Source organism: Hylobates moloch, unplaced genomic scaffold (assembly GCF_009828535.3).
Source record: "Hylobates moloch isolate HMO894 unplaced genomic scaffold, HMol_V3 SCAFFOLD_12, whole genome shotgun sequence".
In the NCBI taxonomy this organism is placed as follows: domain Eukaryota; kingdom Metazoa; phylum Chordata; class Mammalia; order Primates; family Hylobatidae; genus Hylobates; species Hylobates moloch.
The window spans coordinates 4,268,528-4,283,715 of record NW_026652287.1 but is presented as its reverse complement, the minus strand read 5'-3'; the positions used below and the strand labels follow the sequence as shown (position 1 = coordinate 4,283,715).

At 46.8% G+C, this 15,188-nt stretch overlaps 1 protein-coding gene across 2 annotated transcripts in view; it reads left to right on the top strand.

The window, feature by feature from the left end:
* TMEM132C (transmembrane protein 132C) overlaps positions 1 to 15,188 on the top strand; it is a 447,107-nt gene that overhangs the window by 266,348 nt on the left and 165,571 nt on the right. For both annotated transcript variants that reach the window (XM_032168291.2, XM_058425648.1), the window contains exon 3: positions 7,437 to 7,583. In XM_032168291.2, the coding sequence (XP_032024182.1) occupies positions 7,437 to 7,583 (147 nt within the window). The remainder of the gene's footprint in view (positions 1 to 7,436; positions 7,584 to 15,188) is intronic.

Genomic DNA, 15,188 nt, shown 5'->3' with positions numbered 1-15,188 from the left:
AAACCAGCACATTGTGGACATGTACCCTAGAACTTAAAGTATAATTAAAAAAGAGGGAAGGTGGCTGTGTGGCTGGCATGCTATTGCTGCTATAAGGGTTGGACACCTAAATTTGGCAGGTGAAGATGTATTTTATCACCACCTTCCATCCACAGTGTTCCCACATGGCAACCCCCTGGTAATCACATTCATCAGCTATGTCTAGCCTTTTAACTATTCACAAGAATGTATCTCCTTCAGTCTGGGAAGTTAATAGGTTGTGTGTTTGTGTGTGTATGTGTGTGTGTATAAGTGTGTAATTTCCTTTCATAAGACATGACCTTGCATATGTCAACTGAAGAATGATGAGGTTCATACATTTGGAAAGAAGAGCTTTATTTCTTAAAGGATTGCAGCCTGCCAGGTGGCCAATCTGACAGGCTGGGAAGTGTAGCCTCCAGCCAGAAGCCAGAAACAAGACATTCAGAGATGGGAAGAACAAGACAGGGATTTATGCTGAGTAAAAAGGATAAATATGCGTATTCAATAAACCATAGGAGGAGTCATGAATATTTATGGGAGGAGAAGCATGTGTATGCACGGCTGAGTTTCATACCCTTTCATGGGTCCCATGTACAAAAGATGACAGGGATAGCATGATCCCAAGGTGGGGTTTTCAGCCCTCTGACATCAAAAGACGAAGCAGTGGACATGAAACCCCTCACTGTGCATCCTCAGTAGATGGCCAGAACCACTGCAAGGTCAGTGGTCTCTTATTAGGAAGGAACCCTTTTGTCAAAACCATAAAAGCGCAAGGAAGTGTCAGGCAGTCGTTGGTATCTGGAGCAAGTCTTTCCAAATGGCTTGTTTCCGTTTAGCCCTCAGGGAGAAACCTAATGGTGCTTAGGGAAGGTGGGGGGATGAGGAAGTGCATCCAGCCTCCCATCCCGTCCTAGCCAGGAACTCAGTTTTCAAGGTTTCACTGGCATCTCCTTGGCCAAGAGGGGGTCCGTTCCATCTGTTGGGTAGCTTAGAATTGTATTTTTGTTTCTTGCATGTAATTTAGAAGGTCAAATAGTTCTGCAGAGTTTATTGGCAGAAACCTGTGTACAACATTCTCAAAGTGTGAGAACTGTAGTGCTAGAAAACAGATCATAGACAGGATTCGAGGAGGGTGTGACTATGAAGGGGGCACATGAAGGAGCTCCTCTGTGTTGAAGGAACAATGCCGCATCTTTATTATTGTGTGGTTACTCAAATCGGCACATAGGACATAATTTCATAGAACTATACGCCAAAAAAGTTCATGTGAAAAAGTGTAAAATCTAAATAAAGTATATACCTGAGTTAATAGTATTACGCCTATATCAATTTCCTGGCTTTGACATTGAACCACAATTATGTACAATATTGTCACTGGGGGAAGCTAAATGATGGGTACGTGAGAACTCGGTATTTTCTTGTTTTGCAACTTCTTTAAATTTAAGACAGGATCTCACTCTGTTGCCCAGGCTGGAGTGTAGCGGTGCTATCATAGCTCTTCCTGGCCTCAAGTGATCCCGCTGCCTCAGCTTCCCCAGTAGCTGGGACTAAAGGCACACTCCGTCATATGCGGCTTAATAGTAGTAGTACTAGTAGTTGTAGTAGTAGTATTTTGAGATGGAGTCTCGTTCTTGTTGCCCAGGCTGGAATGCAGTGGCACAATCTCAGCTCACTGCAATCTCCACCTCCAGGGTTCAAGTGATTCCCCTGCCTCAGTCTCCCAAGTAGCTGGGATTACAGGTCCCTTCCACCATGCCTGGTTAATTTTTTTTTTTTGTATTTTTAGTAGAGACGGGGTTTCATCATGCTGGCCAGGCTGGTCTCGAACTCCTGACCTCAGGTGATCTGCCCGTCTTGGCCTCTCAGAGTGCTGGGATTACAGGCATAGGTCACCGTGTGGGGCTAATTATTTTATCTTTTGGTAGAGACAGCATCTTATTTTGTCGTCCAGGTTAGTCTCAAACTCTTGGCCTCAAGGGATCCTCCCACCTCCCAAAGTTCTGGGATTACAAGTGTGAGCCGGCAAACCCAGCCACAGCTTCCTCTCAATCTCAAACTATTGAACTATTTAAAAATACAAAGTTATTTTAAGATAATACTGCAGTACCCTGCTCCCTTTTACTGCTTCTCTCCATGCACAGAGGCAAAATTCTTTCCTCATCTGGTATTTATAGGCATATCACCAAGTAACGCACTGATGTTGACACTTTTTTTTTAGGCAATATCTATAAATTTCCCACTATGGAGAATTAGGATATATCTCTTTTCTCCCCCACATAAGTGCCTCCCATTTTATCTCTCCATCCCTCAAGTATAATAATCATATTTTGTCTAGATTAATATTCAGTGTTTAAAATATAAGTACATGTGCTAATCACAGTGAAATCAAGTATTAAATTATGATTACTTTTCCTTCTCTGCATAATGAGTTCTTATCTTCAGGATTAAAAACTGATTGGGTTTTATTCTTTTTCTTGATTTTCTGTATATTTAGCTCATATTTGTCCTGAAACTCTCCTCTAGTTGCTTAAATGTCCTCAAGAAACACTTATTCAACGTCATATTTATTAAGAAAATGTTTGTTTCCCGAGGAAGTCTTTGCCGGAATCTTCTCCATGCCTCATGCTCTGCTGTTATTCAAGGACCTCTCTTCACCATCAACCTGGGATTCCTTCCACGTCACTTGTATTTGGGATCTGTTTCCCTTATCTCATGTCTTCCTTCCAGCTTCACTTTGTGGTTTGATGGAACACATGCTCAAGTAGGTTCCCAAGCATGGGTGTAAGGAGTAAATGTCGTTAGCACACACATGTGTGGGCTGGGCGCGGTGTCTCACGCCTGTAATCCCAGCACTTTGAGAGGCTGAGGGGGCGGATCACGAGGTTAAGAGATCGAGACCATCCTGGCTAACATGGTGAAAACTTGCCTCTACTAAAAATACAAAAAATTAGCCGGGCATGGTGGCAGGCACCTGTAGTCCCACCTACTCTGGAGGCTGAGGCAGGAGAATGGCATGAACCCAGGAGGCAGAGCTCGCAGTGAGCTGAGATCACACCACTGACTGCACTCCAGCCTGGGTGACAGAGCAAGACTCTTTCTCAAAAAAAAAAAAAAAAAAAAAAAGAACACACATGTGCAGAAACACTGAGCTCATAGGGTGGATACAGAATTCTAGGTTGGAAATCATCTCCCCTTACAATATTCAAGACTTTTTTTTATTGTCTTCTAGTTTACAGAGTGGCTGTTATGAATTCTGAATTCTTTCTGATGGTTTTTTTCTCTCTAGAAGACTGTAGAATTCACTTCTACCTACCCCATCTTCCAAAATGTATTGATCACGTGGCCTGGTGTGTTTCTATTCTCATTCATTGTGCTGATCTCATAGTGGGTTCTTCCAGTCTGAAAACACATCCTTTCATTTGGAGACATTTTCTTAAATTACTTCATTAATGATTCATCCTCTTTCTTTTCTCTGCTTTTTTTTTCTATTATTGACATATTGAACCTCAAAGTCATCCTCTTAATTTTTTTTCTCCTATCTTCCACTTCTTTGTCTTTTCTCTGCTTCTTAGGAAATTTCCTCAACTTTATCCATCAGCCATTCCACCGACTTTCCATTTTGCCATATTTTTAATTTCCAAGGGCTCATTCTGTCCCTGCTGGGTGTTCCTTTTTAAGATATAGCAGTCATTTTTGTTTCATGATTGCAATATCTTCTCTTATCTCTTAGTGAATGTGAATGATTCTCTGTTTTTTGTTTTGTTTTGAGACAGAGTCTCGCTCTGTCACCAGGCTGGACTGCAGTGGCACGATCTTGGCTCACTGTAACATCCGACTCCCGGGTTCAAGTGATTCTCCTGCCTCAGCCTCCCGAGTAGCTGGGACTACAGGCGTGCACCACCATGCCCAGCTAATTTTTGTATTTTTAGTAGGGACGGGTTTTCGCCATGTTGGCCAGGATGATCTCTATCTGCTGACCTCGTGATCTGCCCACCTCGGCCTCCCAAAGTGCTGGGATTACAGGCATGAGCCACCACGCCCAGCCAATTGTCTGCTTTTTAAACATGGATATTCTTTACTGCGTAGGCTGTATTTCCTGTAGGTTGCTGCCCTCCCCTCCCCGCATTTGCCTGTTTCAGTATTTCTGCATGCACAAACACGAACTGCTTCCTCCGCTCTCACCCCACAACAACCAACACAGAAGACTCCGGTGGCATGGGGCGGAGGGGGTGGTTTCTCCCACCGACAAGTGAGTGAGCAATTCTGCAGCAGATGTCAGCTGCGTGTCCTCTAGTTCAGTTCCCACCATCTCTACCTGGAGAAATCATCAGGCCCCACGGGTGGAGGGCTCACTCCCCAGGATTCCTCCCCACTCTTGATACCAACTGCAAGCCCTGGCTGACTCTGTTTCTCTGTCCCTGTCTGTCTATTACTCTCTCTCTCTTTCTGTCTCTCTCTCTGTCTGTCTCTGTCTGTCTCTCTCTCTTTGTCTGTCTGTCTCTCTCTCTCTCTCTCTGTGTGTGTGTGTGTGTGTGTCTGACTGACTGGCTATAAAGTGGGGTTCCCATGATCTCATCTGCAGGTTTGATTAATTTCCTAGAGCGGCTCACAGAATTCAGGGAAACATTTACTTATGTTGACCGGTTTATTATAAAGGATGTTACGAAGGATACAGATGAGGAAACATGTAGGACAGGGTATAGGGGAAGGAGTATGAAGCTTCCTTACCTTCCTGGGACACCAGCTTCCAGGAACCTTCATGGGTTCAGCCATCAGGAAGCACCCCAAATCCTGTCCTTTGGGGCTTTGAGGAGGCTTTATAACTAGGAATGATTGATTAAATATTTGGTCAGTGGTGATGAGCCCCTCTGTTCCCACTGGAGATTGAGGGGATGGGCTGAAAGTCCAAACCCTCTGTTCTTGCCTTGGTCTTTCTGGTGACCAACCCTATCCTGAAGCTACCTGTAATCCCAGCCACCAGTCCACCTCCTTAGCACACAAGAAGACATCACTATTCCCAGGATTTTAGGAGCTGTATGCCAGGAAACAGGGATGAGTATCAAATCTTTATTTCAGCATATCACGGTCTTTATATCACATAGAGACTTTTCTTAGCGTCTAACAATTCCCATTTGCTGGTTCATATAAAGGAGGGGGGACTAAAAGGCTGTGCGAGGCTCAGAGCCCCTCAAAAGTGCTCACTGACTTCAGGCTTCCCTGCAGGGCGTCTGGCCGGCTGTTTGGAGAGGCCAGTGTCAATGCCTATTGCGTTTTGGTCTTAGGATGCTAGCACCCTCTGGAATCCTGTGTTTCTCCTGGAGGGTGAAGATCCGGTCTAGGAGGACCCGCCTGGGGATCTCAGCATTCAGCACACATGGGGTTGTGGGGTCCCTCTGTATTGGGTGTGGCACCCCCAGGCACCCCCAGTTCCCCACTCGCCCTAATATCCATACCCGATGTGAAGTCCTGGCATCACCTGGGCATAAAAAGGGGAGTTTAATTGCATCTGGCTGCTTCCTGAACACACTTGTAGCCAACCCTCTTTATTTCAGTCCTCATTCACTCCGATTTTGTGACTGTTATCACCAACTCCTGAGTCTGGGGGGCTCTTTGGTAGAAACTGTGTTGGTTGTGGACTCTGCTCACTGACAGCTCGAAGCTCCATTTTGAAGTTCTGCTGACTTGTTTTATCCACTGAACTCCCAGTTTCCAGTTTCCCAAATCTGTTGCTGTGGCTGCATTTCCTCTTCCAATCATGGGATTATGCCTTTTATTTTATTATTATTATAATTATTTTGAGATGGAGCCTTGCTCTGTTGCCCAGGCTGGAGTGCAGTGGCACGATCTCAGCTCGCTGCAACCTCTGCCTCCCAGGTTCAAGTGACCCTCCTGCCTAAACCTCCTGAGTAGCTGGGGCTAAAGGCATGCACCACCATGCCAGGTTAAGTTTTGTATTTTTCACAGAGACAAGGTTTCACCATGTTGGCCAAGCTAATCTTGAACTCCTGAGCTCAAGTGATCTGCCCGCCTTAGCCTCCCAAACTGCTGGGATTGGCCGGATGCAGTGGCTGACACCTGTAATCCCAACGCTTTCGGAGGCCGAGGTGGGCGGATCACAAGATCAGGATATTGAGACCATCCTGGCCAGCATGGTGAAACCCAATCTCTACCAAAATACAAAAAAAGTAGCCGGGCGTGGTGGCAGGCACCTGTAGTCCCAGCTACTCGGGAGGCTGAGGCAGGGGAATTGCTTGAACCCAGGAGGCAGAGGTTGCAACGAGCCGAGATTGCACCACTGTACTCCAGCCTAGCGACAGAGCAAGACTTCGTTGCAAAAAAAAAAAAAAAAAAAAAAAGTGCTGGGATTACAGGCGTGAGCCACTGTGCCCAGCTGTCTTATGCCTTTTAAAACAGTCCCTTTGCTCTCCTGTGAGTGGGATGAAGGAAGATGGTATAAGTAGATTTGTGTGCTCAAGCTGCCACTTGTCTCATCCGTTTATTGATAAGGAAAGTGGAACTGAGGCTGGCTAAGTGGCGTGATCAAAACAACAGCAGCTTCAGGAGGAGCTCTTTGCCTTTTTGTTTCTTTGTGTTTTGGTCCCTGACTTAATGTATCTTTATAAAGTGTGTGCCAGGCAAGTTACATTAAGCAGGTTGGGGACTTCCCTGGAGTGATGTAACAATCGCTAACATTTATTAAGTGTGTATTGTATGCCTGGCGCTGTTCTTGTTCTAATCTCTTTACATCTATTTAATCATTACAACAGCTTCATAATGGGAGCTACTATGATCGTGCTCTTTCTTACAGAGGAGGGAGGCGAGGCACGGAGAAGTTGTGACTCGCCCAAATTTGCACAGCTAGAAAGTGGTGAAACTGGGGTATGAACCCAGGCCTGGCTTTCCTAGTAGTAGTGACACTGTGGGCCCAGTGGCTCTGTGTGGTGGGGCTTTCAAGTGGGTTGTAGGCTGTTTAGCTGCCTTCCTCCTTTCTCCCCACTTCCCTACTGGATAACAACACCCCCCACACACACAACCATGACGACCACAAGTGTCTCCAGACATTGCCAAATGTCCCTGGCAGGGCGCAGAGCCCCCTGAGTGAGGAGACGGACCCAGGCAGGCTGCGTGCATGCCTTGACAGCTCCGCCCTGCGACCTCCTGGTCTGGTGAATTCCGGGGGTCCTTTTTCCTCCCCCTTGGAACAGGACAGCAAGGTCTGTGACTACCGTATCCACAGGCAGATCCCGCTTGCCCTGCCCTGGCATCACCACCACTGGTCGGCTTTGCCTCTCACTAGATACGAAAAAAGTGGAAAAGCAAAACAGAAGCTAAAGGTGGCAACTCTGCAGAGCTGGGCACGTTGGAAAGGCCAAACCTTAACCCTGTCTCTCTCTCTCCCATCTTCATCCCCACAGAGCCAAGGTGAAGAAGGGGGTGAACATCCTGAGTGCTCAGACCCGTGAGCCCCGGCAGTGGGGTGTCAAGCAGGAGGTGGGCAGCGGTGGAAAGCATGTGACGGCCACCGTGGCCTGCCAGCGCCTGGGGCCCAGCCCGCGCAACAGGTAAGCGGTGCCCTCCCTGCAAGCGTGCGTGGTTCCTGGTCCCGGGTCCAGGCCGGCCGCTGCCTAAGAGCCTTGACTTGGACTCGCGTGAGCCGCTGCTCAGAGGAGCTATTGAACCCACCGCGCGGAAATCTGGAGGCGTTGATATCCATGCAGGACCCTCTGCCTCTGCAGCAGGGCGGGGTGGGGCACTCGCTCTGCAGCACTGTGGGGTCAGCTTTGGAGCAGGGTGATCTCATGTCTGCTCTGATAGGGCTTGTGGATTCTCCACACCTGAACTGACTTTCTGGGGGCCTTGCCCTGCCTACATTATTAGAAGATGCTCAGTTACAAAGTTCTCGTTTTTTCATGAAGGGTAAGATTGAGTCTTCAGTGAGAAGCAATTTAAGGGAAGGAGGTGACAGTCAGTGGCAATAATGAAGAAGAACCTGCTATGTGAGATTCATTGTAGACATCCTGGATGATTTTTTAAAATAATTGTTTTCCGGTTATAAAAGCAATTCAGACTCATTTTAGAATATGAGGAAAGCACAATTATATTGGTGGGGAGGGAATCATACGCCAATATCCTTCCTACTCAAGGGTAACCCACTGATAACATGCTGGTTGATTTCCTTCCAGGGTTTTATACCTGCGTAATGCTAATATATGCTACATATATTTAGTTTACAAATTTGGTATCATCAAATACGTACAGATTTTAAGGACACTACAATTTTCACTTCTATTGGAAACATTTTCTCTTAACATTAAATATTCCTCAAAAACATTCTTAATAACTTTATAATATTCATCAGATGGATTTAACATAATATAAACAACCAACCATGCCTGTATTTTACCATTTAAGTTGATTCCAAGTTGTTTTTAAATTTCAACTTTTATTTTAGATTCAGGGGGTACATGTGCAGGTGTGTCATGTGGGTATATTGCCTGAGGCTGAGGTTTGGGACGTGAATGATCCCATCACCCAAGTGGTGAACAGAGCACCCAATAGGTAGTTTTTCAGCCCTTTATTCCCTCCCTCTCCCCACTCTAGGAGTCCCCAATGTCTGTTGTTCCCATCTTTGTAACCACATGTACCCACTGCTTAGCTCCCACTTACAAGTGGGAATGTACAGTATTTGGTTTTCTGTTCATTAATTTGCTTAGGATAATGGCTGCTAGCTGCATCTGTATTGCTGTGAAGGGTATGATTTTGTTCTTTTTTATGGCTGTGTAGTAGTCTATGGTGGATGTCTACCAGATTCTCTTGATCCAGTTCACTGTGGATGTGTTGATTCCATGTCTTTGCTATTGTGAACAGTGCTGCAATGAACACATGAGTGCATGTGTCTTTTTGGTAGAATAATTTCTTTCCTTTGGGTATATACCCAGTAATGGGATTGCTGGGTTGGATGGTAGTTCTGAGTTTTTTGAGAAATCTCCAAACTACTTTCCACTGTGATTGAACTAATTTACTTTCCTACACACAGTGTGTAAGTGTTCCCTTTTCTCTGTAATCTCTCCAGCATCTGTTATTTTTTGACTTTTTAATAATCATCATTCTGACTGGTGTGAGATGGCATCTCAATGTGGTTTTGATTTACAGTTCTCTGATGATTAGTAATATGGAACATGTTTTTCTTAAGTTTGTGGCCACTTGTATGTCCAAGATTTATTCTTATAGATAATGCAGCAATAAACCACCTTCCACATAAATCTTTGTCCACATCCCTTTTTCCTTAAGGTGGCTTCTTAGATTCAAAACATAAGATTATTCTTCAAGGCTCTTGTTATATTCTGCCAGTGTATTTTTCTGAAGGGATTAGTATTAAAGAAAGAAATATTCTATTACTGGACACATTTTCTTAAGTGACAGCTGCAAGGCACCATGAAAAATCCTCAAATTCTCTGCTTGGTTTAGAACCACGCTGTTATTTTGCCCATAGAACCCCCTCCTCTGTCCTTCCTTTAAGGTGTAACCAGAAAAAGAAAATCTGGTGTCCCGAACAGTTTACAAACTCAAATGCCAACCCTCACCATCATTACCCCAAGAAGAATTTTTAGTGCATCTGGTGGGGGTGAGGTCAGGGACGAGGGTTGGGTGTCTGAATCTTTGAACTTGTGAAGACATGGCCAGAAAGAAATGTGTTTATGAGTCCCTTGTTCCAAGCAGGAGATCAGAGGCCAAATTAAATCTCCTGAATTGAATGCACATGAAGTCTAATTAACCCATAAGATTAGTGTTGATTATGCAAATGAAAGTGAATGTGTTCATTAGCAGGTGGCGGAGTTATGTATGTGAATAGTTCTTCAGGTGGGAACCTGAATGAGAAGCAGAGCGAGGGAGATGAGGGTACCAAGTCGGAAGGGCTCCTGTGGCCACCCTGTTGGTTCTGAGCTTCCAGGCGCCCCACTTTGACCCCAGTTATGTTTCCTGTCTCAGTGGTAAGCATTGCGCGTGAGTTTCCACAGTCAGCCATCCTGTATGTTTTGGCAGACTGTGGACAAGAGGAAGATCTGAATCTGCAGAAATAGAGAATAATGGCATCTGAGGCACAGAAAGAGGCACTGCAGATGGTTAGACCCGAGAAACGTGTTCCAAGAGGAGGGCAGGCGGTGCATTGGGTGGAGTCACCATGCCTGGCCCCACTTTCACTTATAAGGGCCGTTGTAGTCATGTTGGACCCACCTGGGTAATCCCGGATCATCACCTGTATCAAAACCTTCACTTAATCGCATCTGCAAAGTCCCTTTGCCTTGTAAGGTAACATATTCATAGGTTCTAAGGATTAGGATGTAGACAAATTGGCCTGCCTCTATCTTCTTACAGCATGGCCCTTGCCATGTCCATTCAGTGCTGAGTCTTTGAAATGCTGGGTTTGGACACCTTGGGGTACCGAGGTCAGGCCAGCGAGCGTACCTTCCAAGATTCCCAGGGCGGGGAATGGCGTTCCTTCCCATGGCAGCTTTCTTGGTAGCCGAGGAGGTGTGATAGCAAGATCTTTCTTATGTATAGCACTGCCACGGGCAATGGTGTCGCCCTTCCTGGCGGGGTCCAGCAGAAGCAGTCCGTGCCAGCCAGGGATGTGTATTCTTGCTTCAAGGTGAGGGTTGTGCAGTCAAGTATCTGAAGCCTCATTGGCACTGAGCTCCACCAAGGTCATGACTGTGGCTGCCTGAAGGAGCCTCTCCGCAGGACTCTGAGAGCCTGTGCTGGCCGGGATGGCACTCACGGGTACAGAGAGTGGTTCGTTCCTTGAACCGCTTGAAATATCCTATTGTGAAACCCCGTCTCTACTAAAAATACAACAAATTAGCCGGGCGTGGTGGTGGGTGCCTGTAGTCCCAGCTACTCGGGAGGCTGAGGCAAGAGAATGGTGTGAACCCAGGAGGCGGAGCTTGCAGTGAGCCGAGATCTCGCCACTGCACTCCAGCCTAGGCGACAGAGCGAGACTCCATCTCAAAAAAAAAAAAAAGAAAAAGAAAGAAAAGAAATATCCCATTGTCCCATTGTGAGCTTTTGCATTTAGGTGAGTCACCGATTTGAGATGTGGAAGCTGCAACTGTGTTTTCAGATCTTGGCCACATCCCCGTGTTGGCCACATCCCCTGGCTGGTAAGACAGCGAACCTGGGGAGACATAAATAGCTTCAAAAGGGTGAAACTGGTCAGCCCATGGAGGGGCTGTCACACCAGTGGCTTCCCCAGGCAGGTCCAGAAAGGTGGTTCTGGAAGGTTTTACGACCCCCTGCCGAATGTTCCCATCCATGGCTATTTCTTCAAAGGCACAAACACCAAACACACACACCAAGTCTAACTAAAAGTGGCGGCTTTGTAAACAAACACAGCTTCAGAGCATGTCCCCTGGCCCTTACCCGCATGACCACTCACCCCTATTGATCCCGCATGACCACTCATCCCAAACATAGAAGCCTTCTACATCAGGAGATGATGGTAGCTGATCTGGGGAGCTGAGCTCTGAGAGTGGCAGACAGCTAGTGGTTAAACATGCCTGTTGTTGATGCGTCAAGGGCTCTGAAAGTCATTCTAGTCCATAAGTTTCAAACAGGACCATGAATGGGCACCAAGGGCCCCCCAATCCCTAAAATTGCTTGAAAATATATGGTGTGTGGGAGGCTGCATCCATGTGCCATTCTCTTTACAACAGTTTCACTGCTGTCTCTCAGTTCTTTAACTCATATGTATTTGGTCGTCCCTGAATTGAACTTGGTTGACCTGTGTTTTTCATGCAAAAATAAAATTTGAGTGACATTTGTTGGGACACACAAAATCTCCAATTAGCCATAGTCCCCATTCCACCCCGTTGTCTTGTATCCGGCCTCTCCACTTGTGAATTGGCTACGTGGTTTGTGAAAGCATTGTAGTATGAAAATCCAGTGTATCAGTCAGCTGTGTAAGGACCCCGTGATCACATAGGGCCCACTTGGATCATCTCTCCATCTCAAGATCCTTAACCTAATCACATCTACCAAGTCCCTTTGACTTATAAGATAACATATTCCTAGGTTCCAGGCACTAGGATGTGGACAAATTTGCCACAATCATGCCACATAAAAAATGCACTCAAATCTCAGTGATTTATAACTACAGTTGGCCCTCCATATCCATGAGTTCTGTGTTCACAGATTCCAGATTCTTTTAGTGGAAGGTTGTGTCTGTATTGCACATATACAGACTTTGGTTTTCCTGTCATTATTCTCTAAATAATATGGTATCACAGTAACTATTTACGTAGCATTTACATTATACTAGGTGTGATAAATAATCTAGAGATGATTTAAAGTATACAGGAGGATGTGCATAGGTTATATGCAACTACTACATCATTTTATCTAAAGGACTTAAGCATCCATGGATGTTTGGTATCTGCAAAGGGTCCATGAGCCAATCCCCCTTGGGTACCAAGGGGCCACTGTCAAAGCTTTGCTCTCATGCTCCCAGGGCTGTAGGTCAAGTGCAGTCTGGGCCTGCTAAGGGGAAGCTCAGGCGGGAGACTGCCTTGGGGTGTGAGCTGGCTGGGCTTAGCTCTTAGCCTTAAGCTGAGTGTCTACCTCTCCATGTGTGTTTGGTCCCGGGCCCAGGCTAAAGGGGCAGAGTTATTCTGGGCGTACTCCTCTCACAGCAGCTCATTATCCTCTCACCTAAGATCAAAACTGGTGTCCTGTCCACTAACATCCCCTTGGCCAACGTGAGTCACGAGGCCAGGCCATGGGGAGAGGAAGTCCTCACCACTCAGACCTACGGGGCGGGTGAGTGGAGGGAGTGCGTGCTGCACTCAGTCAAAGCCACCATCACCCCCCGGCACGTCAAAGGGCTGCTTGGCTCAGAAAATTTCCCCTATTGCTGAAATGTTCTTACACAGTTTCCATCTGTGGGAAGCTTTAGACATCCCCTTTCCCACGTTCATTTCTTCAACAAATTATTTGTCAAGTACCCAGTACTTGCCAGCTACCATGTTGACAATCTATGGCCAGGAGTCTTATCGCGGGGAAGTTCGAAGAAGAGACACTTAAAGACTGTCCCAAATATGAACTCCCACCTGGCGAATGATGAACCGTGTCGTGCTCAGCATAGGATGAACAGTGGCGCTTGAGTGAGTGAGGAAAGAAGAATCATAGGTGAGACAAACAGTGCTGGCTGTGTGCCTCGCACTCTCCAAATGCTTTGCATCTAATCCTCCTAAGCACCTAATCCTCCTTCAGGCATTCGAGGTAGTCAGAGTGAGCTGTGATCTCAGTTCGCATGAGGGGAAACTGAGACACGATGCATTTTTCAAACCCACTCAGTAAGAGGTGGAGGTGGAATTCCAACCTGGAAGGTCTGCCTTGAAGAACAAGCTGTAGCTTGTGCTTATTCTTGTCCTGACGGGAGATACACCCAATGGATCACCCTGGCTGGCAGACATTGCTCCACCCCAGTTCCCGTTAAATCTCTTTCACTGCTCTGGATCCCTCGGTAGGTGTGTTAGCCAGCTAGTGCTGCCTGAACAAAATTCCACAGACTGGTTGGCTTAAAACACAGAAATTTATTTTCTCAGCATCTGGACTCTGGAAAGTCTGAGATCAGGGTGCTGTCAAGGGTCGTTTCTGGTGGGGGATCTCTTCCTGGCTTGCAGTTCGCCACCCTCTCAGCATCTTGTGTCCTCAGAGGGCGTTTCCTCTGTGCGTGGAGAGAGAGAGAAGCTCCTGGTCTCTTTTCTTTTTTCGAGACAGGGTCTCGCTTTGTTACCCAGCCTGGGGTGCAGTGGTGTAAACAGGACTCACTGTAGCCTTGACTTCCCGGGCTCAAGCCATCCTCCTCTCTTAGCCCCCCAAGTAGCTGGGACTACAGGCATGCACCACCAAGCCCAGCTAATGTTTGTATTTTTTTGTAGTGATAGTGTTTCATCATGTTGCCCAGGCTGGTCTCAAACTCCTGAGCTCAAGTGATCCACCTACCTTGGCCTCCCAAAGTGCTGAGATTACAGGTGTGAGCCACTGCACTTGGCTTCTTCATCTTCCCATAAGGACACCAGTCCCATGGGATTAGAGCCCCCTCTTAGGACTTTATTTAACCTTAATTACCATCTTAAAAGCCTGCTCTCCAAATGTAGTCACACTGGGGGAGAGGGCTTTGTGAGATGAATTTTGGAGGGAACAATTCAGTCTGTAATCATGGGGTTTGCTCTGTCATCATGAACTTGCTTCCATCACTGCACCACCTGGGGCTGCCCCTCACTTTTGTGCACTTGTGCAGATTCTTGGAAGAGCCTGGGAGCTTCTTCCTGGGATCCTCTTTGCCGATGACGGACGGGTGTGGAGTACAAAAGCTCAGCCCCATCTCCCCCACTGCAGACAACTCTGAATTGTCATGGACACAGCTCGACTCAGAGCTTCCCACGGGGTCCGGCTGCAGGCTGGGTCTTTGAAAGCACACCTTCCGTTTGCTTCTTCCTGCAATGTAAACTATTTCCCTCTCCCCTTCTCCCTTTCCAGTTTCTCCTGGTGCGTGGGGAGAAGGAAACAACATCCTTAATCAGTCACTTGCAAATGAATCCTTGTCATATGATCTGCTTCTAATGAACCCAAACTGAGACTCTCAGAAACATAAGAGCCCCCCGCTTCCTCCCCTGGCGAAATGTCCTCTTAGACAGGGAGAGAGCGCTTGTTAGGAAAACTGTCAAGCAAGACAGCTGTTTTGCTGGAGCGCCGTCTCCCTGTAACCTAGAACCTCTGAAAGACCAGAGTTGTTATGGTCCTGAAACCATCTGTCTATAAACACTCAGACCCAGGAAGACAGCCAGCACCTGGTCTGTACACACACCAAACCGTGTAGCATTTGGTTTCCAGGCTCCGCATCACCCTGGGAGAGGTCTGAGCATCTCGGCAGTCAGGCAAACTCAGCCAACAATTTACCAGAGTGCACGTCGTATTTACAGGGTGCGAGGCCAACAGAGCAATTAGCATGCTGCCCAGGTCCTTCCCCGTCAGCGCCCTGTGACGGAGAGGATCGAGCATGAAGCAAATGCTTCTGTGTCTGCAGGGAAGAGGCATAAAAGCACGTGGAGAGCTTGCTGAAAGGCAGGAACACATCTTGTGGTTCTTTTGGCATCTTCCTGTTC